The sequence below is a fragment of the Gossypium hirsutum genome, chromosome A08, assembly GCF_007990345.1.
Source record: "Gossypium hirsutum isolate 1008001.06 chromosome A08, Gossypium_hirsutum_v2.1, whole genome shotgun sequence".
Classification (NCBI taxonomy): domain Eukaryota; kingdom Viridiplantae; phylum Streptophyta; class Magnoliopsida; order Malvales; family Malvaceae; genus Gossypium; species Gossypium hirsutum.
The window spans coordinates 7,577,069-7,599,045 of record NC_053431.1 but is presented as its reverse complement, the minus strand read 5'-3'; the positions used below and the strand labels follow the sequence as shown (position 1 = coordinate 7,599,045).

The window sequence follows — 21,977 nt, the reverse complement described above, 5'->3', positions numbered from 1 at the left end:
AATTTAAATGAAGATACACTTGCGCTCGGGAGTTCATGGTATTGCGTCCTAACTTACAGGATGTGATACTCCGATATCTTGAGACGAGGAAATCTTTAATAATCATTTTGAGCTAACTCAAGCATTTTTAAAATCGACGTCAATAAAAAAGGATCGTATTTAAAATCCATTCCCGATTTTCAACTTTCGACATTAAGACATTAACTAATTAATTCGGTACCAATTTTTGGGTGTGTCGAGGGTGCTAATCCTTCCTCGCACGTAACCGACTCCCGAACCTATTCTCTTGGATTTCGCAGACCAAAATGTCATTTTAGTAAACTAAAATTGTTTTATTAAAACAAATGTGATCCGATCATACCAAATCAAGATCGATGGTGACTCTCATTTTAAATTTCGTTTTCAAAATCAAGTCGATCCCTTTTTTTAAACAAATGGTTACGACATTTCTTACTTAATGTAATTCTGAGATAACATGAAGAAAGGATAGCTTGACATAGTAATTAAGGCAGTTCCGCTTCAGTGGAAGATTTTTTCGTTCCAAAGTGCACAAATAGACAACCTCCCGCTTTAGCGGTAAGTTTATTTCGCTTCGACAAGCGCATACAATCAACCTTCCGCTCCAGCCAAAGTTTGCTTGTTGGAGCAGCACGTGTAGGGTCTTTATGAATCGCCCAAAATCCAATTTTTTTTTAATAAAATCCAAGATTTTTTATAAACCTAACATATATAATTTTGAGGGTTCTTTTGTTTTTACATATAGCTTAGAAATATGTATAGACTTCAAAATTTTGACAAAAGTATCATGAAAGCCTTTATATTAAAAATTAGATTACATTTTGTTCTTTCTACTAGAAAAATAAGTAAATTAGTCTTTGTACATTAGGTAAAAAAGATAACTGGTCATTCTATTAAAAAAATCATCAATTCTACTGTTAAAAACTGGTTCATTTATGTTAGAATGAGGTACATGTGACATATCATATGTAACTGTTTGGTTATTCTATTAGCAACACTAGTTTTTAACAATAGAAATAGATGAAATTATTTATAGAAATCATTAGTTTGCTATTAATCTAATGTATATTGACTAATTTACACATTTTTTTGAGTAAAAAGAGTAAATACATATTGATTTTTAGTACAAGAGCCTTCATAATACTTTTAACCCTACATTTGTTTTTCATGTAATTATTTGATAAATTTATTACAAAGACTTTTTCACGAATGGGTTCAATATTATTTATTAATAAAATAATTTTAAATCTAAATTTAAATATAAATATTATTTATTAAGTCATTAACTGAGTTAATGTCACCTTAAATTGAGTTACCAAATCAATCAAAAAATTACAAAAATATCTTTTCGTAATTAAAATATTATTTAAGTGTATTTTAATATTTTTGTTTGAAAAAAATATATATAATAAAATTTAAATACACAAATTAAATTTACATTTTAATATATTTTATGCATATTTTTAATCTGCCAATAACATATATAATTAATCTCAAACTATATGTTTTTATTGTAGAATCATCTGTGTTTATTTTTTAATGTTTTAATATTGAATGCATCACATGGCCTCGGGTCTATTCTTGATATAGCCGTGGGTCATGGTTCGGTCGCCATAGGAAAAAGTTTGGTTAACTAAAGAGCTAAGCCTAAGCTCTCCTCTCTTCGACTTAGGGTTTATTGTTTATCCTCCTCCTGTCAATTGCTTTGATTCCTTCCCAAAATTTCATCACTCTCACGCTTTTTAGTGGTGCGTTTCTCAATTCCTCATCCTTTCCTTATGATTTCTCGGTTTTCCCCCTTATCTTATGTTGAATCTATCTACTTCTTCTCTTTATTCGTTTATTGCGATTCTGGCCGTGGATATTTTGTTAAATGAAAAATTTTCAAGGGATTCGCTTTGTCTTTTGTACTTATTAAGGTTTTGAGATTTGATTGACGATTAATATGCTTCTACGTACGATGTTTTAAAGAAAATACCTTATTTCCAATTAATTTGATTAGGGTTGGTTTTCGTATTTCGAATAATTTCAAGGTTTTTGTTTTTAGATATTAGAAATCAGGATGGGTTTTCTGGTTCTTCTGTGTCTGTTTCTTTTCTCTCGAAAATCAGATGATGTTACTTTGAGCGGAGTAAGGTTATGATTTATGACACTTTGTGTGGTGTATTCTTGTGTTGACAGTGCGGGGTATTGTCATGGAGATACAGACATGTGGTAAACCGATTGATTCGCTGTTAGAGAAGGTGCTTTGTATGAATATATTATCCTCTGATTATTTCAAAGAGCTTTACCGACTAAAGACTTACCATGAAGTCATTGATGAAATTTACAATCAAGTTGATCATGTCGAACCGTGGATGACTGGGAATTGTCGTGGTCCTTCTACTGCATTCTGCCTTCTTTACAAGTTTTTTACCATGAAACTTACTGTCAAGCAAATGCATGGGCTACTGAAGCACCCTGATTCTCCTTACATTAGAGCAGTAAGTGGAAATTTTCCTGTTTATCTTCTCTTTTTTTTTTTTCCCAACCATGTAGAAGTTGTTTGTTGGAAGAGAGGATGGATAGTCGTTTCACCATTGTTTTTGCATTTATTGATGTCTATTGATCTTTGATGTGTAATGCAGCTGAGCTTTCCCACTTTTGTACAGTTGTTATCAACTTATAGTTCATTAGTATTGTTGTGAACCTGAAGTTGTCATTACAACCTGATTATGGTTTAAACATGACTTAGTTACTCTATCATTGTTGTTTGTATTTTTGGACATTTTAAAAGTTATAAGTGCTTGCTTAGTCAAGTGGACTGCCTCACCAAGTTTGCCTTATTTTTCTTCTTTTTTTTGTAAAAACAAATATGTGAGCATTATAATATAATTGTTTTACATAGCAGATTGCTACAAACAAAGGTTGACATGTGATTTTTTCTTTGAGTTGCGAGGGTTTGCCAACCCCCATATAATAGTAACTTGCTATGCTTATGAGATGCCTGCAATATCCAAGGTTTGATGAGTCTCCTTTTTTTTTCTTGGGTTACTTAGATTTCTCGGTCCTGCATTTTCAGAATGATTGGTCAACATTGTTTGTTGAATCACTTATCGTTATTCATCTAGTTTAAGTATTTTTAATCTACCATATCTATGGACTTGTAGTTACATGAATAGGAATCAGATCCTATTTCCTTATCGCTACACTGAAGATTGGGCATTATGTAGGTTTGCAAATTCTCTCTTATGCTTTCTAACTAAGGCTGATTTTCATTTATTATTTGCCTTTGATTATGTACTTTTCACCTTTCACTCTATATTTTTGGTTTATCAGATTTTCCCAGTCAAGGCTCTCTGAAATAATGCACCAGTTGCTCATTGTTTTTGTTCATGCAGTGTCTCATATTCTAGTCGTACCAAAATAATTACTCATTTTGCACACAGACTACTCCCACAGTTTAAAAGTTGCCTAACTACACTAATTTAGATCATTGCTATCTGGTTCCTTGAAATTATTCATGAAAATACCTGCAATGTCTTGCATCTTGTTACAGATTCATTGTTCCCATTCTCTGGTTCTTTTACAATGTGAATGTATATATGGCTGCCTATGGTTGTTTTTTTCATTTAGCCATTAACCGTATAGTTAATGAATTAAACTTATGGTTGCAGATTGGATTCCTCTACTTGAGATATGCTGCCGATCCGAAGACTTTATGGAGTTGGTTTGAACCATACATCAAAGATGAAGAGGTAATAGATGCTTTGACTACTGAATTTTGGTACTTTAATTTGTTGTGGTAAAATTTGCCTAAATACTATATCATTTACATTGATGTTTTTATTTTTGTACAGGTCAGGAAATCTCTTTTTGCCACAATTTTTTGTTCCCAAATACGGCATTATTTTTTTGTTTACCAAGCATTATAGTTTTCTATTGGTAATGTTTGATATTTGATGTTAAGTTACTCTATAAATTGCTTAAGGTCAATTTTTGCTCTACAATTGCAGATTGTAGTAAGGCTGAATTATTTTCCTTTATTCATTAGTTTGGGTGCCATCATGCTTTGTAATTTGTTTAATGAGCTGGTTTGTGTTTAAATATAAGTAAATATTCTAATGGATAACTATTTCCTCAACATTCTTTTCCTGCGGTAACTAAGAATAGGTTGACTAGTTAATCCAGTTATGGATATCAAGCCTAGCATTCTCTACTTTGTCATTATTTCCGGTGTAACTCATAACTTCTATAGTTTTTATTTTGCAAGCACTTGATATCTTTCTTTCTTGTTGACTGATTTATTTAATAATAATTTAAAAGGCATATAAAAAATATTAGGAATGGTTGTTCATTTATATTCCTTCACCCCCACCCCCCCTTATTTTAGCATGTAAAACTTTGTTTCTGTTTTGGGCTTTTTTCTAATGACAATAGAAGATTAACAATAAAACATGTACAAATTTTATTTGCAAATGATTATTCATTTTTATTCCCCTTTTCTTCGACTTTAGAATATGGAGCTTTGTTTATGTTTTGAGCACAAGTTGAAATCATGGCTTTTTCAGGAATTCTCCCCTGGATCTAGTGGACGAATGACCACAATGGGCGTGTACGTGCGTGATTTACTTCTTGGACAGGTTAGACTGAATATTCAACATGCTTTATGATACAAAAAATGTTTTCCCTGCCATTCACTTGTTGACTTGAACCACCTTTCTAGTGAGAAATTGTCAGCCTTTTAATGATATTTTGATCAATTTGAATTTTGTAAGCTTATCGTGCAAAAAGGAATTGTTCTGGTTTTCTCATTGAAGTTTGCATTTAGTTTATGATAACCTACCTGCTGGTAAGGACGTGCTACACCATTCTGATTAACCATAATAACTCAACCAGATATTGCATTTATATCTCCAGGTATAAAAAATAATAAAAATGTTTTTCTCTTCTTTCATGATTCTAGATTTTTTAAATATACCTACTTAAGATGATGCATGTCTGAGGAAGTCCTTATCTTTTGTGGATAAGTGCATCAAAATTTGTTTGAACAGCTTGCCAGTGGCCCAAATGGAATTTTATTTGAAAGAGTTGGTCAACTTATTACTAAAGCTAGGAGTCAATTGCAAACATAGTACAAAGTAGCATTCCGTGCTAAATATTCTAAAATTTATGCAAAAACCATTGGAGGTCTATTTAATGGTTGTAGAAGAAATTTGGGCTGAAATTTGAAGAAATTCTTCTGAAAGCAGTAGTGCGGAACATAATTAATCTAATTAGTATTCCCCGCTTGATCCTGTAATGAACTTAAATGCAATATAACGCTTATGCTATTTGCATTCTGGATTGGCAAAGAATTTCTGGACAACCAGATTTTTGCTCTTGCTGCTATTGTATGTTCGAAGAAGGTACTATTTCTCAGTCTGCCCTTCAATGTATCCTTTAATCTGAGTTTTATTTTCCTTTGTTTCGTTTTATTTTCAAAGCATTTCATTGGTTTGCAGCAGCAATGCGGGCCGAATGCATGCTTCTTTGACTCTTCCTGGATTGGAACTTGAAGCACAGCCTAGAACTTCCATCTGTATAGGGTCCGATACTTAACAGAATGTCATCATTTAGATTGTTATTGTTTAAGTGTACTATTGTAAGCTCCCAGTATTCTTAGAGTTTGTTTCCCTTGGTTGAGTTGAATGCTAGGTTATTTGTCTGACTTCTTTTTTGGTCTTTTGTGTTGATTTTTTTGTCCAAGATGAACAATATTTGTTGATTGTTCTTCGAATTCATTTAGACTTTGTCATGTCTTTCATTTAGGTTTGTTGTTGGTTGTTATTTTTTTCATAGAGGGAAAAAAATTGACACTCTTGACTTTCTTGCTGCAGTACTATTTTGATACTCTTTTCCCCCGAATCCCTGTTCCTGTGTTGCGGCAGGTGACATCCAATCTTGAGAAGATGAAGCTGCCTACTAAACCTTCAGGTTCAACTGGGGATAATAACCGTCATGGATCTGATGACACTGCTCGCCGCCCACCTTCTGTAAAAGCAGCACTTTCTGTCTCCTTTGGTCAGCGTGCCCCTCATCGGGCATCGACCAGGGACTCTTCCCCTGTGCGTCGCACTCTACCCCCATCACCTTATGACAGATCCAGTGGTGATGATGCAAGGAGGTCTCCGAGCCACCGTCGCAGCCAGAGCCGTGATAGAGAGTATTCTGACAAGGATAGGGATCGGAATCGTGATAGGGATAGGGATAGGGAAAGGGAGAGGAGCAGGGACCAAGACTGGGGTTGGGGTCGGGACCGTGATAGGGAACGAGATAGAAGCAGGGATCAGGATCGGGATTGGGATTGTAATAGAGAAAGAAACAGAGACAGGGAGAGGGAGAGGGAGAGGGAGAGGGAGCGAAGACATGATTATGATAGAAGGTCAAGGTACGCTGATGAAAGTAGGCGATACAGGAGCAGAAGCCGAAGTCCGAGTGTGAGCGGAAACAGGAGGAGCAGAAGTCAGAGTGAGCAACGTGGGAACAGTCATTATGATCGACTTCCAAGTCCAGCAAAAGAGGGAGGCAAGGCATCCAGTAATTTGGCGAAGCTGAAAGATCTGTACGGTGATGTAAGTGATACAAAGGGAGATGATGGGGGGTTTGAAAGGATAGCAAAGAGGGACAACAGTGGTAAAGAGGTGATTAGACTAGGTGGTTCTTCTTGGAAATAATAGGGTGGGTGGGTGCATTGCAGAACACCAAATCAAATCAAATCAAATCAGACCCAAAAACAAAACAAACTTTGTCAACATTTTCATTCTCCCTTTCTGGACAATGCTGGATTGCTGATGGATAGATGCAGTCGTGGTCACGACTGGCATAACGTGTATACTAATGTTCCATTATCTTCTTAATTTTAACTTCAGATGATTCCAAAATTAAACTTCAACTTATTCGAATGCCTAGCTGTTTGTTCGTTGTTGGTTATTATCTAAACACCAAGTATGAAATTAGAAGAAAAAAAATAATTATCTAGATTCAAATTTAAGAATTATTTACATTAACAAAAATATGATATTTGTTTCAAAGTTAATTATAAAATAATTAAATATCTATATAATGGTGTTCTCATCTTTTGATATTTTTATATGCAACCTTCAATGTTTAAAGATTGAATTCTAACTTCAAAGAATATTTATTTGTAAACATTTCGCAGGTTTACTTCCAACTCAATTATTGATTAATTTTTAATAAACATAAATTCAATAACCATTACTACTATCTTATGAATATTGTAACGAATTTTAGACAATTTTCTAATTTGAGAAAGGAGTTCATCATAAATGCATCACCCCTTGTCTTGCTAGTTCTCTAACCAAAGCAGGATAAGCAGAATAGAAGAAAAGAACAGCAAGTAAAAAATAGCTGCATCTATCGAACACTGCATTTCAGGGCTTAAATTAAGCATATGTCCCAGTCCATGATCACACAAATTTTGAGACAAGATTGGAAGTTCATTGTAGTTTAGATAATTGATTTATACATGGAATTAATTTCAAGTGTTGTTGTTTACCTCTGATCCTATAGGCTATACGTAAACTGATATACCACAGACTTGCTATTACCAAAGTTGAAAACTACCCTCACAGCCGTTAATGTATTAACAAAGAATAATAAGACATGATGCAACTATCTAAGATGATGTTGGTTCGCTCCCGCTCGGCTCATCCAACATCTCAACCACAGGAGCATACTGCACAAGTTAAAAGCAGGAATGGTGAGGGATGATATTGTTTATATACATATATATAGAGAGAGAGATTGAAATTCATGAACATGAAAAAATCAGAGAGACCTCATCATTCTCTTCAAAGTAGATTCCATCAACTGCACTTTTCTGCTGGAACTCCCATCCTAAACTATTTTCAAGCAGCTCTTTTAATTTCCTTGTCTGCAAAATTCACATATACTGAAACTCAGGATTTTCACTTCACATAATTTACTTGTACCAGCCGCTTGCAAATAAATAATTGCAGGGGACTAAAAGTCATACACATTCTCCCATCAGATACTAGCCAAATCACCCAAGGATTTTAAGGGTTTTCATATACACACGGTTCAGGCAGTCTTTATATCTAACAATCAGGTTTAATTAGTTAAAGATTGAAGAAAAAAAAGTAGTAGATGAATAATAAGCCTAGTCTCCATTTGTCACCATTGACTCCTTTTAAGAGGAGAGAAAAAAAAATAGGAAAGGGATAACTATACGGAAGAAATAGGTGAAGTGTAGCAACCTTCCTAGCTCGTAACATGTTTTGGCAAGTATAAAATCGGTAAGAATTGAAACGTAGAAAGCCAGGCTTAGAACACATACCCATGAGAGAAGATCTCCATCAACAACTGAAGCATCTTGCACTAACGAAAAGAAATCCTGTGATTCCACCATCAAACTACTTATCAATTTTGGTGTAGGCTAATGTTACTGAAAAATGGTTACTTTAAAGTTAGGTAAAATGAAACGATAAGTCAGGTGCTCCTATTTCTAACTAAATGCCAGAACTTGACAAAAAGATGCAGGTTTCAACTATTTCAAGGCAAAATAATCATGCTAAGAATCAGTCAGCACAACCACACATCTAAAAATCATGAAACTACCTTGCAAAGGCGGTGCAGAAAGCTATCAGAAGAAAACCATGAATCATCCAATAATGCTGATGTCCCAGCCTCTCCAACACTACGATCTTTCTGAAGTCCATATTTTAGTTGATAGTAGATGACCTTAATGAACTGTCACAATCCTGACGTATGTTAGACATTAACACTAAACTATAAACATCAAGACAGGAAAAAAGGAATCATTTGTTGTTGACAGACAGCATATACTGAAACTAAGAGAGAAAAAAGATAGCTCCAATTCAGTACGCATAAACTTGAATGGAATAGCAAATATTTTTTGATCTAGGCATAGAGCTCTTACCATAATGTGCAGAATTATATAGTTAAGGCAAATTTACCCAAAAAAGGATCCCAGACAAAGAAACGATAAATTCAGAAAATTACCTTTGTGAACAACCGACTCCTTGTTTGAAAAGGCTGCAAAATATATACAACGGAAAAGTCAAGGCCAAATAAAAATAACAAATCCATTTGCTATATACTCGCATTAAGTAATTTAACAATGGAAACAAGCCAAACAGTTGAATTTACATGGAGGAAATGTAAGCCTTTTGAAAAAGGCAACTAATAAAACATTTATGCAGCAGACAGAATGTTCGGTGAGTAGCATGGTTTTTGTGCATCCAAGGTCAGACCTAGGATCTCTTACCAATAAAATTTTCCAAAATCAAGCATCCATATTCATATAAATTAATGTTCAAGTTGTTGCAGCTTCAGATGAAGGTGTTGATTGTTCAAGAGTGTGGTTTAACTCCAATCCTCATCAAGCATTGGCAGTCTATTCGGATGCTAAAAGTTCAATCAATTAGGATGACTAACCAAGAAGACCCAGTAGTGAGTTTCCTTCTTATTTGGTATATCTCCACTCACTATTGCTGATGGAGGATCAATTAACTTATCCTTAAATATTAAAGAACCAATAAATCGTAATAGAGAACAAGTGGCTCCTTCTTCATATTCCACAATATCTCATATTTTACTGATCCCGATGCAACAGTGGAAGGTATAGTGGCATCCATTTTAAGCCAGGTCATTTGCAGAGGGTAAATTGAAGAAATTATAAGCATTGGACGACACCAGAGTAAGGATAATAGCCCTAACATTATCCAAACATGCTTTAAGTCTCTTTGTCACTATCAAGGATTCAACTCTTCAAGTTTGCAAACAGTGCTTTGACAAGAAGAGTGATTCTAGCACATCAAAAAAGCATCAAATTACTTCTGCCTAATAAAGAGACAAGAAAACCATCACCAGAAATCAATAATGATAATAGAGTATGATGGATGGAGATGTCATATAATATAGAGAAGAAAAATGAAACTGAAAGAAGCAATTAACAACATTCACACTATTTGCCCTACCCCTTTTAGGTGATATGACAGACCAACAAATACATGGCAACCATTCATCAAGGGTCCAATATGATGTGAATATAAAATTGGCAAATAAATACTTACAGCCTCAGTACAGCCTAACAGAAGGCTAACCAAAGATTTCCATTGCATGAATGCTTCAAGTGATTGGCCCATCTGCAGGATAATCACATGTTGTGAAATTCAAACAGAATCCAACTTTAGAGGAAAATGTATGTTATTCTGTTCATACCAAAAAAGCTATAAATGCAAATTGCAGCTCCCCAAGAAGTGACTCTTCAGAGCCACCATAATCCTTCACCAGTAAGGTCTCTAATAGTTCGGTCTGCATAGGGAAGCAAAAAAATTACTGTCAAACGAGAAAATGCCATTTAGAAACTATTTAAATTTAATAACACTCAACACCATGACTTAGCAACACTTGCCTTGTCAAGATTCAAAGAAGTAAGTTGTTCACTTTCAATTCCTTTGCGCTTTATGATACGGGGTATTGGTGTATAATAGCATCCTCTTTTTGGATGTTCCTCAGCAGGTGAAGAGAATTTACTATTCCTCAACTGCTCATCTAAAACTCTCTCCATAGCACTCTTACAAGTATTCTTCAGCATCCCATGTTCATATGTAACCGTAATTTCTCCTCCAATGGGTTCTGCACATTGGATGTATCATGTTAGATCATGCTAAGCAGACTCTAATTGGAGAGATAATATTACATATCTAAGCCCACCAAAGTTGTCATATCACTAAACATAAACAATGCAACATGGAACACATGAGATACCCCAGAACACTGGAATCTTAGGCAGCCACAAGAATCCATTTCAATGAAACCTAGTCAAAAAATTTCATTAACCATAAGAATGTCCTTTAAGGAGCCATAAGAATGTCATTCTATTAAAAACTGTTAAAGGAACTCTAAGAAGTTTTTTTTACATTGCTAAAAAATGAATGAAGTACAAATTGACATTCAAAATTGTCTTGTAAATGAGCTGTGCACCTAGTCCACACTTTCCAATTTAAGCTCACTATACGCCCTGCATTCCCTTGTTAAAACCAAGAAAAATGATAAAACAGAAATGTAAGAAAGCCCAGGTGAGAACTTAAAAGCATGAGCATCCATACATAAGCAAAAGTACACACATCATAAAAACAGTGCCATACACATGGAGATCAGAAGGCTGTATCTAAAAAAGAGCAAACCTAATCGTTCAATAGTGCTTTTTGTAATGTAATTAGACAATCTCTTCCAATCTGCATAAAGGCTTAGATCATAGGGGCCCAGATGCTTGTCAAATTCAAAACTTCTAACTGCTTGCCTGTATCTCTCTTCCTAGAAACAGAAATGAAGTATGAACTAATTAAACGCATTATTTAAAAGAAGTGTTGCTCATAACATTAAGAAAAAATAGCTCAATTCAAATCTTCCAAAATAATAAGCATTGCCTTTCACTTTTAGGGGTCAAGCTCCACTCCATTATTTTCCTATCCATTACCATCCAATGCAAATTTACTGGCCATTTATAAGTATGACCTGCACACTTCATAAGTGGGTCTACACAAAAATAATGATGATTAATGTATTGGAAAGTAATGGACCAAAAACTAATGGACAAGATAACAACCCCACTTTTGGGGCTTGAATCCCATATTACAGCACACTTCCATTACCAATCTAGTAGGTATCAATATCTAAATGAATCATCGAAAAGAATATAAGAAGCACAATTAACATGAATACAGACCTCTTCTTCTGGTACTTTAATTAAGCGTTCCTCTTGTTGATCCCACATACGAACAACCACCTGCCAATGGTAGGATATATTCTTACAAGTTATGTCAAGCTACCAATCTGAGATAAATTAACAACGAACTTTGTGTTCACTTGAGTTAATGATCTTGAAAGATTCTAACTTATCACTGAGGAACAAGCAAATGGCTAAATTAGAACTCTAGCCAGTCCATATTTTTACTCAGCAAAGAAGATGCATAAGATGGCTATACATCAACTAATCTAGTTTAGATAATATAAGTGCTCAAAAACACCATCATTAGAAAAACAAATACAGCAGCATACAACAAATATGAGACTCAATTGACAGAATAGCATTACATGTATATTGTATATATATACATAAAAGTCTGTTTTCCTTCCTCAACTTTATTTAATAGCAACAAGAAAACTGTATTTCCCTTTTCTACTACCAAAATTTTCTACAAACATGTTCGAAGACCTTCACACCTGAGAGTATCCAGCATCGATAAAGAAGCCAGTAATTGGTGAAAACTCTTTGCCATCCCTGCATGTTAACCAATAAAAGCCAATGATATAGATCTCCAAATGAAAATATATAAGGAAATAATGAAAAATGTGATTTTTTTCAGAGATAACATATAATGCTAATCTGAACTGCATCTTCTGTTAAGTGATGATGGCCTACGATCCTATCAAGTAATTACCAAGCACGATAACAATAAATTCTCTTCTTTTCAGTTACATGTGATTGGCTATAAGGATAATTTTACACCATTGCTAATTTTACTTTTAAAATCAAGTAAAAATGTGATTTTAGAGTTGTATCTCTACTCATCCTCCTCTTGCCAGGAGCATTCTCCACTACCTCATATTTTCAAAGGCAGTATGATAGGCTTCCTCTTTACAAATCAAAACCATCATAAAGTAACTTGCTCCATTCATTAAGCACACAAGATCCAACACCCACAAAAATGACCAAATTCAGTTGACAAAGTGCTAAGCTTTTGGCTGATAATTTTGATACTAACCTGGTGGAAGAGCTGTAAAAGACGAAATGAACACCCCGAGGAATCATTTTAATGCCTTTAAAAGCAGGCCCCACAGAAAAGACCTGCAAATAACAAGAAAAGAAAAGAAAAAGGTGGAATAAAATATAATTTGAGAAACAAAAGAGAGATAGGGAAGGGGGCGGAAAAGTACCTGAGTGTCGATGCCGATAAGAGTGTATTGAGGGACGTCAAGGAGGAGAAGCGTAGCTCCGCTCTTTACTAACTCCAATGCCTTATCTGCATCCATCATTTCCCCTTCGGTTTTAGTTCTCAACTTGAAGTTGCTCCCTTCTTAAAACAAGGTAGAAGGAGGAAGGAGTAGGAGGAGATTGGCGGTTGAGTAAAGAAGAGAGTGGAGGTAGTTTCTGGAGTCAACCCAAGCTCTGGTCTGGACTTTGAAGATTGGGCTTGGGTTTGGCTGCTTTTGGGTACAATTGCTTATGTTGTACCGCACTTTGAGTTGAGGTACGCCAGAGCGATAATAAATGCATTAGAATCTTATAATAAAATCTCTTATAATTATTTTCTATGAAATATTATTTAAAAACCAAATATTTAGTGATTAAACTTGAAACTAAATAAAATTTATTGTAATTATTTTAACATTAAATCATAAATGTTTAAAATATATTGTAAGTATAATACAATCATGGCGTGTATATATACATACATATATAAGTAATTATGGAATGGATTTACTTTGTTGAGCTTGGAAGGTAGTAATAAAATTTTTTTGCAAAAGGTTGTTGCTATGAGAAAGTTTTATGGGTAAATATTGAATACACAAATGGTGAAAGTTTGACATATCTCTTATTTATTTTTAGATATAATTTAGGAATATATAGTTCAAAAATTTTCATGACACTGTACCAAATCCAAATAATTATTCATATTTTAATACAACTCATCTTGTTTTTGGGTTTTGACTTACACTAGAGTGGGGTTCCAACTCTTTTACTTACCCTATAAATATACATAGAGGTATAATACTCTTTTGGCTGATGCCTAACCGGTGATTCTTACAGAATTACACTTAATCATATACTGCCGCATGGATAGGGGTTGTTCTAAAAGGATAAAACTTTTAACAATACAATTTGAACTCCAGACCTTAAACACAAAAGCAGAGCACAGGATCACAGATATAGAAATTTAATTACTGTAGGTTTTCACAATTAAATTATTAAAATTTTGGGGCGTTACAACTCCCTTACCCTAAAAGAAATTTAGGCCTCGAAATTCACCTGACTCAAATAGATACGAATACAGCCGTCGAATTGATTCTTCAGGTTCCCACGTGGCCTTCTCAATACCATGGTTCCACCACAAAACTTTTACTAGAGGAACAATTTTCTTCCTTAATACTTTAACATCACGCTCCAAGATCTGGATCGGTTTCTCCTCAAATGTTAGATTTAGTCGTAAGTCGAATTCGTCGACAGGGACAATATGCGACGGATCAGATCGATACCGTCTTAACATCAAGACATGAAACATATTGTGAATTCGTTCTAATTCTAACGGTAATTCTAATTGATACACAACGGGCCCGACACGCTTCAAAATAGGTAAGGTCCAATGAACCTCGAGCTCAGCTTGCCCTTGCGTCCAAATCAGAGAACCTTTTTCCACGGTGATACCTTTAGAAACACTTGATCACCTACAATAAACTCAATATCCTTTCTTTTTAAATCTGCACAAGACTTCTGTCTGTCAGAGGTTGCTTTCATGCGATCACGAATCACTTTCACAGTACTCTCAATTTCAGAAACCAACTCAGAACCCAATATCTAACGTTTACTTAATTCTGTCCAACATAACAGAGTACGACACTTACGACCATACAAGGCCTCGTACGGTGCCATCTGAATACTAGACTGGAAGCTGTTATTGTATGCAAACTCAGCCAATGGTAGATATTCATCCCAACTACCCCGGAAGTCTATCACATAACTCCGAAGCATATCTTTCAGAATCTGAATGACTCGCTCAGACTGTCTGTCAGTCTAAAGGTAATACGCAGTACTAAAATTAAGTCGGTTGCCTAAAGCCTCGTGAACTTTCTTCTAGAACTGATATGTGAATCGTGGGTCTCTATCATAGATAATTGAGACTGGAACCCTGTGTAGCCTCACAATTCCAAAAATATACAGTTTAGCTAACTGCTGTAGGGAATAATCTATTCGGATAGAAATGAAGTGGGCTGATTTGGTCAACCGATCAATGATGACCCAAACTGAATCTTTCTTAGTGGGGGTTAAAGGCAATCCACTAACAAAATCTATCATTACTTGCTCTAATTTCCACTATGGAATCTTAACTGGCTAAAGTAATCCGGAAGGTAACTGATGTTCAGCCTTAACTTTTTGACACATCAGACAGTGGGATACAAAAGCGACTACCTTCTGTTTCAGCCCGGGCCACCAATATAACTCTCGGAGATCCCGATACATTTTGTTCCCACCAAGATGCATAGCATAGGGACTCCTATGCGCCTCCTGTAGGATCGAATGCCTCAATTCTTTATCATTAGGTATACAAATTCGACCTTTGAAGCACAATACATTATCGCTATTCAAGCTAAAATCGGAAGTCTCGTTCGAACCAACATGTTGCAATCACTAAACTAAGGACTCAACGCTTAACTATTTAGCTCGAATCTGCTCTATCCAAATCGGTTTAACCTGTAATTCTGCTAACAGCCACCCATCCTCAACCAAACTCAAACGAGCTAACATTACTCTCAGATCAATCATCACTCTACGACTAAAGGCATTAGCTACCACATTAGCCTTACCTGGATGGTACTCTATCATACAATCATAATCTTTAAGTAATTCAACCCATTTGCGCTGCTGAATATTTAACTCTTTTTAAGTTAACAAATATGAGACTCTTGTGATCGGTGTACATGATACACCTTTCACCATACAGATAGTGTCTCCAGATCTTCACAGCAAACACAACCGCGGCTAACTCAAGATCGTGCGTAAGGTAATTACCCTCATGTATCTTAAGTTGTCGCGACGCGTAAGCGACCAGCTTACCATCTTGTATAAGTACACATCCTAACCCGACATGTGACACATCACTGTATACCATAAATTTCTAACCTGATTCTGGTTGAACTAGAATAAGAGCATGTGTCAGAACGAACTTGAGCTTATTAAAACTAGCCTGTTGTGCCTCAGACTACACAAACGGAGCACTCTTGCATAGTAACTTTGTTAGAGGTGACACAATTAGAAAAAATCCTCAATGAACCGTCGGTAATAACAGGCTAAACCTAGAAAACTAAAAAGCTCAACTACATTTTTCAGTTGCTTCCACTAAACTATAGCTTCTATTTTTTTGGGATCGACTCGAATCCCTTCCATAGTTACCACATGACCCAGAAAAGCGACTTCTTGTAACCAAAACTCACACTTACTGAACTTAGCATACAATTGTTTTTCTTGGAGTACTTGAAGTACAATACGAAGGTGATTATCATGTTCAATTTCAGTTTTAGATTAAATTAGGATGTCATCGATAAAAATCATTACATTTATCCAAGTACGGTTGGAACTCCAGATTCATTAAATCCATAAACGCCGCCGGAGAATTCGTCAAACCGAAAAGCATTATCAAGAACTCGTAATGTCCATAACGAGTCCTGAATGTGGTTTTGTACACAACAGTCTCCTTGACTTTGAGTTGATGGTAACCGAAACGCAGATCGAATTTGAAGAAGACAGACGCTTCTCGAAATTGGTTGAACAAGTCATCAATCCTCAAGAACAGGCATTTATTTTTTTATTGTCAACTTGTTTAACTGTCGATAATCTATTCACATCATTATCGACTCATCTTTCTTCTTAACAAATAACACCGGTGCCCCCCACGGAGGCACATATAGTTGAATGAATCATCTATCAAGAAGTTCCTAAAGCTGTGCTTTCAGCTCGGTCAGTTCTTTCTATGCTATGCGGTAAGGCGCAATGGACACCGGAGCAGTACCTGGTAACAGGTCAATTTCAAACTTCACCTTTCTATCCGGAGGTACTCCGGGCAATTCCTCGGGAAAGACGTCTGAAAATTCCCTCAAAGTACAAATATCTCCCACAAAAAATTTTGCGGGGCAGAATTGGATACGTACACTAGGTATGCCCCACACCTATTTTAGACTAACTTATCTGCTACAAGAGCAGAGATTACATTAGAGAAGTAATCCAGACGCTCACTAACCATGACCACCTCATCATTCTCATCAGTTCTCAATGTAACTCTTTTAGTTACACAATCTAGACTGACCAGATATTCCACAAGCTAGTCTATTCCCAGAATCAAATCAAACTCATTGAAAGGTAATTCCATCAGGTCAACTGAAAATACCATACCCTGGAGCTTTAGGGTACCCGCTTGTAAACCCTATCAACTTGAATTGACTAACCTAAAGGACTAATCACAGAAAACTCTCTAGCAATATTTTTAGCGGTTAAACCCAGGTTTGTAGAAACAACACTAACTATGTACAAGTGAGTAAAGACAATATCAATGAGAGCATAGTACGGAACAGAATGAATAAAGAAGGTACCAGCAATAACATCAGCATCATCGTTATCCTCGCAGTGCTTCGCTGCATAAACTGGTACCGGCTTACGAGCCTCAGCTTGACCTGCACCTTTACCTGGTGCCCACTGTCCTCTCCCCGAACTATTACCGCCTTTACCAGTACTGTGACCTTTAGGTGGTTGCTGAACCACTCTCGGAGGTTCAACAAAACCCGAAGTTGAAGTCTGTGCCGCAGCTGGCATCAGATCTGGTCGACGAGGGTAATCCCTAACTCGATGCTTCAGCGACTCGCAACAGAGGCACATTCCTAACTTTCTCTAGCACTCACCCGGATGGTGTTTCCCACAATCATTGCACAGCTGGATCTCAGTCACTACAACTGGTGCATCGACCCTCGGGGGCCAATCAAACCTCAACCATTTTTTAGGGCACTGACCAGAACCAGAGGGACCCGAATCCTTCTTAATCTTACTCTGATCCCTCTCCCAATCCCGCCGTTTGCGCTCAATGCGCTTCACTTCTTCCACTATCTTTGCTTTGTCAACCAGAATTGCAAAAATCACTCCCTCTGAAGAACTATTAGAACTCGTAGATCATATCTCAATCCTTCCTCAAACCTCACACACTTGTCATAGTCAGACGATACCAAAGTCCGTGCATACCTACTTAGTCCTAAAAACTTGGCTTCATATTTCACCACCGACTGATCACCCTGAACTAAGCTCAGAAACTCGAGTCGACGAGCCTCAACATAACTCACCCCCGCGTACTTACTCTGGAAGGCGTTCTTAAAATAATATCAGTTAACCTGTTAGGTTGAGTACCTTACTCTACTGTCAGCCACTACTGATAGGCTTCGTCCCGAAGTAGAGACACAGCGCCCCTCAATTATTAGTGGGAGTACAGTCAATATTAGTCATAATACGCTCGGTAGCATCAAGCCAATATTCAACAATAGTAGGAGCGACTCCTATGACGCCCCTGAATAATTCAGCTCCATTCGACCGAATTCGTTTAATAATTGACCCTCGACCTCCTAATCTCGAATGGGTCCTTGCGACCCTCTCTAGTACTCGAATCATGGCCTGGGATAATGCGTCGTCCTCAACCGTCGGAGTCTAAGAAATGGGAGTACCCACTGTCTTGTTAGTCTCCAAATTGGGTACACTACCCATAGAGGATGACTCTGTACGAGCTCATCCTCGACGTCCTCAAAGCCCCCGAATACCACGTTCATGATTACCACGCAAACTCATTATTGCAGTCTAGCTACAATGTCAGAGTGCATAGATCAGTTCAAACATCGAACAAGATAATTTCACCAGTTCACATCAAAACATTTAACCAAACAACAGTTTAGGTATTACAATCTTTATAACAGAACAAAAATACTTACAATATTAGCGTTAGAGGCTTAGTCATTCACTAAAGTTTCAATTTTTCCATATTAACTCAGATACTAAGTTATCACCCAACTAATTTTCTCACACATTATGAGCCAAAACACAGTCCGAGTGTTGACAAACCTGACTCTGATACCACTTAATGTAACACCTAAACCCGCCCTAGACGTCCAGTTCAAGTTTAGAGAGTTACATCAACGATCCTCAAATGCCATACATATAACGCAATAATACTAAGCCATACATCGCATAATATTCATCATAAAGATTAGTTAAGTATATCATCTTTCAAAAGTCATATTATTATAGTTTATCAAAATTCCTAAAGTAGTATTTAAATGAAAGATAAAAGCTTGACCGAGCTTTCGCAGTGCCTACCCGTTCAAGACTAAGAACCACATGAAATTCAACCAATAATAAATTGAGTGGTGAACCCAGTGCATATAGAAATTTGTTTCACATAAACACATTTACCAAACAGTGCCCGTATTCAAAGATTTGATCTGATAACAGAAACATTTCTATTTTAGATCCAAGGTAGATTAATTTCAAATGCAGAAACAATTTCAATTTCATATACAGAATAGATTAGAGTCAGATGCAAGTATTCCTAACCCTCATCCGCTACATACTATCTTCAGCCGTCCTAACACACCATTAAAGGCGTTCAATGCACAACCAACCCTACACACCAAAGAGTGTCTGTCTGACACGTTTACAGAAACGTAACTTAACTGCTAAATTGTAATGAGACGAAACACCGGGATTAGAGTTATACATATGGTGGCTTAGCCACTAATTTAGAACATAACACTTCCTTCTTCATAATATCTCAGCCCATGCATATGCAGAAAACCAATATCCACAATATGCATTCAGTTATTCTAAATTGTTCCACAAGCAGATAGTACAGTTTAATATTAGACTAAGTATCACAGTGCACATACATGTATAGAATTCATGCATATGTTACAGGATATCAAAGAGTTCTCATTCGGTCAAATTCAGACCATTCATACCATGAGGACATCAATATCAGCCTTAAGTAATATTTACTGCCTCAAAAGCGACTTTCGAGCCCTTTTATATACGGCACACGCCCATGTCCTTGCCCTTGTGGCTCATACGGCATGGGCACACACCCATGTCCTTACCCGTGTGGTTTTAAAGCATAAATCAGAGAGTTACACGACCTAGACACACGGCCATGTCCTTATCCGTGTGACTCACACGGCCTAGGCAAACGTTCATGTGCTCGCTCGTGTTGTCCTAAGTCATAAACAATAAGTTATACAGCTTAGACACACTCCTGCGTCCCTTGCCCGTATAACCTTGCACTAACATTGTTACACACGACCTGGACACATACCCGTGTGCCTTGCCTGTGTGGCTCTAAATTGATGAACAGTGAGTTATACGGCCACCCACACGGCCTGCCACATAATCGTATGGCTCACACGGCCTAGACACACGCCCGTGTGCCTAGCTGTGTGGATTCAATAACCACCATTTTCGACGACCAAAACTTGCAAAAATTAAGGTTTTCGGTACGCATCTGGTCTCGCTTTGATGGAAAAAAAACGCGGAGACTACGCGGAACCTAATTAACCATTTGGCAATCAATCATTTGACTAAAATGACTAAATAACGCAATGTTAATATTCAATCAATTATGTCGAATAAATCGACACGAGGAAACTTTCAACAGCGAACGCTTATTGACGATTCAACCGTGATAAATCGACACAACACGTGAAAGATCACTTCTTTCTGTACTCATGCCTAGGGGAACAAAATGACTAGTATTAGAGAGTTTAAGTAAAACAATCAGAGAATTCCTAATTTAACAACGCAACAGAAATCTAACAAAACTTCGCAGAAGTTGAATGATTCTAACAGTACTTACATAGAAGTCTTCTAATAACTTAAGGGTCTCACTAATTTTCGATATTCACTTGTTAAACACAATCGAAAAGGAGAAATCAAAGAAGTAAAAGGAAGAAAGAAAAGAAAAATAAAAAGAAAGAAAAGGAAAAGAAAAAGAAAAAGTACAGAACATTAACAAAGTTTTAATTATGTGTTTGTCTTAACCACCAACGTACTTCTGACAACAAGAAAAAAAAATTCCCTAACGCATACGATGGGATTCAAACGACAACAAGATACAAATAAATGCTTAACCAGTAAACCAGCAAGTTCATTCTTAACATAAATTCATACAAAATTATACTTAATCATATAACGAATGGATAAGGGTTGTTCTAAAAAGATAAAACTTTTAACAATACAACTCAAACTCCAAACCTTAAACACAAAAGCAGAGCATAAGATCACAGATACAGAAATTCAATTACTGCAAATTTTCACAATTAAATTCTTAAAATTTTGGGGCATTACATCATGACTCATTGTAAGGGTGAGCGTTTGATCGAATCGAGTAAAATATTTCAAGTTAATTGAGTTCATGAGTCATATTTTATCATCCTAACTCAATTTAAATTTTTTTCGAATCAAGTCGAATCAAATGAATTTCAAGTCAAGTTAAATTAAAAAAATTAAACATGTCAAATAAAAATATAGTTACAATATAACTAATTCCATATTAGTACACATAAATTTAAAACCGTATATATTCGAAACCGTATGATAAATTTAAATCATTAATTAGGTCCAAAATTATTATTTCAAAAAAATTTTAAAATTTAACTTTTTTAGAATTCTTTAAATTTTTTTAAAAATATAATTTTGAAATTTTATAAATATTTTAAATTTTAGAAATTATTTTGAAATTTATTTTGATTTATTTTAATTTTTATTGTGAGAAACTAATTTACTTATTTACAAAGTTAACAAAGACCAAAAGAGTATTTATACAAATCTATTATTCAAATTAATCGAATTATGAAATTCAACTAGAATCAAGTTATTTGAATTGACTCGAATAACTCAAATAACGCAAATAACTCAATTCGATTAACTCGAAAATAAAAAAAAATATTTTCTAATCGAACAAGTTTTGCTCACCCCTAATTCATCGTGCAAAATAGTAAAAATATCAAGTTTATAAATTAAAATGGACCCAATATCAAAGTAGACTTAATAGTCAAATTAAGAAAAAGAAAACTACATTAAACTTAAAAAAAGTTATTTTTCTTCTCAAATAATCATACCAAGAAAAGAAAGATTA

At 35.7% G+C, this 21,977-nt stretch overlaps 2 protein-coding genes across 12 annotated transcripts; one reads left to right on the top strand and one right to left on the bottom strand.

Moving 5' to 3' along the window:
• Nucleotides 1-1,533: 1,533 nt before the first annotated feature.
• On the top strand, nucleotides 1,534-6,931 carry LOC107950451 (pre-mRNA splicing factor SR-like 1). Of its 11 annotated transcripts, none has more exons than XM_041075787.1 (7): nucleotides 1,595-1,766; nucleotides 2,200-2,501; nucleotides 3,675-3,755; nucleotides 4,569-4,640; nucleotides 5,353-5,405; nucleotides 5,505-5,585; nucleotides 5,877-6,931. In XM_041075787.1, exons 2-7 carry the CDS (start codon nucleotides 2,214-2,216, stop codon nucleotides 5,929-5,931), a joined length of 630 nt encoding a protein of 209 aa, XP_040931721.1. In that variant the 5' UTR covers nucleotides 1,595-1,766; nucleotides 2,200-2,213; the 3' UTR covers nucleotides 5,932-6,931. The 11 variants fall into 11 exon arrangements, 9 of the variants coding, with proteins under 9 accessions (XP_016740790.1, XP_040931721.1, XP_040931720.1 ...); XM_041075786.1 differs by having other exon boundaries at nucleotides 5,502-5,585; XR_005900080.1 differs by lacking the exon at nucleotides 5,353-5,405 and having other exon boundaries at nucleotides 5,502-5,641; nucleotides 5,877-5,985.
• A 466-nt stretch (nucleotides 6,932-7,397) lies between these two features.
• Nucleotides 7,398-13,300, bottom strand: LOC107950441 (protein AAR2 homolog). Its single transcript, XM_016885293.2, has 13 exons — nucleotides 12,985-13,300; nucleotides 12,813-12,895; nucleotides 12,271-12,328; nucleotides 11,774-11,833; nucleotides 11,232-11,361; nucleotides 10,457-10,680; nucleotides 10,264-10,356; nucleotides 10,116-10,187; nucleotides 9,043-9,075; nucleotides 8,638-8,769; nucleotides 8,357-8,413; nucleotides 7,838-7,933; nucleotides 7,398-7,735 (listed from the first exon to the last, which is right to left on the bottom strand). Exons 1-13 carry the CDS (start codon nucleotides 13,081-13,083, stop codon nucleotides 7,676-7,678), a joined length of 1,197 nt encoding a protein of 398 aa, XP_016740782.1. The 5' UTR covers nucleotides 13,084-13,300; the 3' UTR covers nucleotides 7,398-7,675.
• Nucleotides 13,301-21,977: the final 8,677 nt, after the last annotated feature.

What these genes read in the sequence shown, in the direction of transcription:
- LOC107950441 (XM_016885293.2), bottom strand. Translation starts at nt 13,083, where the DNA reads ATGATGGATGCAGATAAGGCATTGGAGTTAGTAAAGAGCGGAGCTACG. An exon ending in TTGCATTTATAGCTTTTTTG is followed by an intron (nt 10,188 to 10,263) that starts GTATGAACAGAA and finishes ATTATCCTGCAG; the next exon opens with ATGGGCCAATCACTTGAAGC. An exon ending in TTCTGCACCGCCTTTGCAAG is followed by an intron (nt 8,414 to 8,637) that starts GTAGTTTCATGA and finishes GTGGAATCACAG; the next exon opens with GATTTCTTTTCGTTAGTGCA.
- LOC107950451 (XM_016885301.2), top strand. Translation starts at nt 2,214, where the DNA reads ATGGAGATACAGACATGTGGTAAACCGATTGATTCGCTGTTAGAGAAG. An exon ending in CATACATCAAAGATGAAGAG is followed by an intron (nt 3,756 to 4,568) that starts GTAATAGATGCT and finishes TGGCTTTTTCAG; the next exon opens with GAATTCTCCCCTGGATCTAG. An exon ending in GTGATTTACTTCTTGGACAG is followed by an intron (nt 4,641 to 5,876) that starts GTTAGACTGAAT and finishes TTCTTGCTGCAG; the next exon opens with TACTATTTTGATACTCTTTT.